Source organism: Nanorana parkeri, unplaced genomic scaffold (genome assembly GCF_000935625.1).
Source record: "Nanorana parkeri isolate BGI_ZX_2015 unplaced genomic scaffold, ASM93562v1 scaffold2337, whole genome shotgun sequence".
In the NCBI taxonomy this organism is placed as follows: domain Eukaryota; kingdom Metazoa; phylum Chordata; class Amphibia; order Anura; family Dicroglossidae; genus Nanorana; species Nanorana parkeri.
This window is the reverse complement of record NW_017308605.1, coordinates 104,738-105,606: the sequence shown is the minus strand read 5'-3', so window position 1 is coordinate 105,606 and position 869 is coordinate 104,738. Positions and strand designations below refer to the sequence as shown.

Below are 869 nucleotides of genomic sequence, written 5' to 3'. Positions count from 1 at the left end.
ATTCCCCCACATTTGGGGCTCCTGCCCCTCCTCCTTCCCGTCCTCATCCATGGCGCAGTCCTCCCCATTGCCCCGATTGCTGTGTGTGTACTCCGAGCTTCTCCGAGAGGAAACCATAAGCTGGCAGCGGGAGACAAACATCGCATGCGCAGTAATGCTGATCGGAGAAATGTTATCATGCGTTGCCCTAGCAGCAGCGGCAGTGTCGCTGACAGTGACGTCGGCGCGACGGTCTTCTCGCGAGATTTAACCGGGGACAAACTCTCCCAAGATCCTCTGCGCTTCCTCTTTCCTGCCAGCGCCTGAGAAATGGGTACGTGGTTGTGTTCCTCTCCGCCATCCGCCGCCATCCTCACCGGGCCCCCGCCGAACTGTGCTCACCCACCCCGGGGGATGGTAGTGGGGTCCCGGGGCACCGAGTCGGGGGGGATATTACCGGCCTAGGGATTGAGAGGCGAGCCGAGAAACCTCTGACCGCCATCATGGAGGGACAGAGCCGGATTGTATACATGGGGAGGCCGCGCTCTGAATGGGGGGCCCACGCTTCTCCCCAGGGTGCATGGAGACCCCTCCGACCCTCTCCATGCTGGCCTGAACTCTGCTGGAACTCTGTGTTCATATCGTGGCTGCGGAATGTTCTGGGGCCGTATGATGCAGATTGTCCTCCTCACCTTCTATGGGGTCTCCGTCTCAGGACAATATCCCAATAATGGTACTTACTGTATCCCCAATATTATCTGCACACCCCCATAGTGTGTGCAGAGTCCCCCCATAGTGTCTGTACACCGCCAGGGTAACTATAGAGATCTGGGGTCACCCCATAGTGTGTCCATGCACCCCCATTATGTGTGCAGAGACCTCCTGTACTG

The 869-nt window shown here is 58.5% G+C and overlaps 1 protein-coding gene across 1 annotated transcript in view; it reads left to right on the top strand.

The window, feature by feature from the left end:
* The first annotated feature begins 277 nt into the window (after nucleotides 1-277).
* Nucleotides 278-869, top strand: part of LOC108801435 (40S ribosomal protein S8-like) — a 6,404-nt gene continuing 5,812 nt past the window's right edge. Inside the window, 1 exon segment of the mRNA XM_018573326.1 lies at nucleotides 278-313. Coding sequence (XP_018428828.1) covers nucleotides 310-313 — 4 coding nt within the window. The 5' untranslated portion in view covers nucleotides 278-309.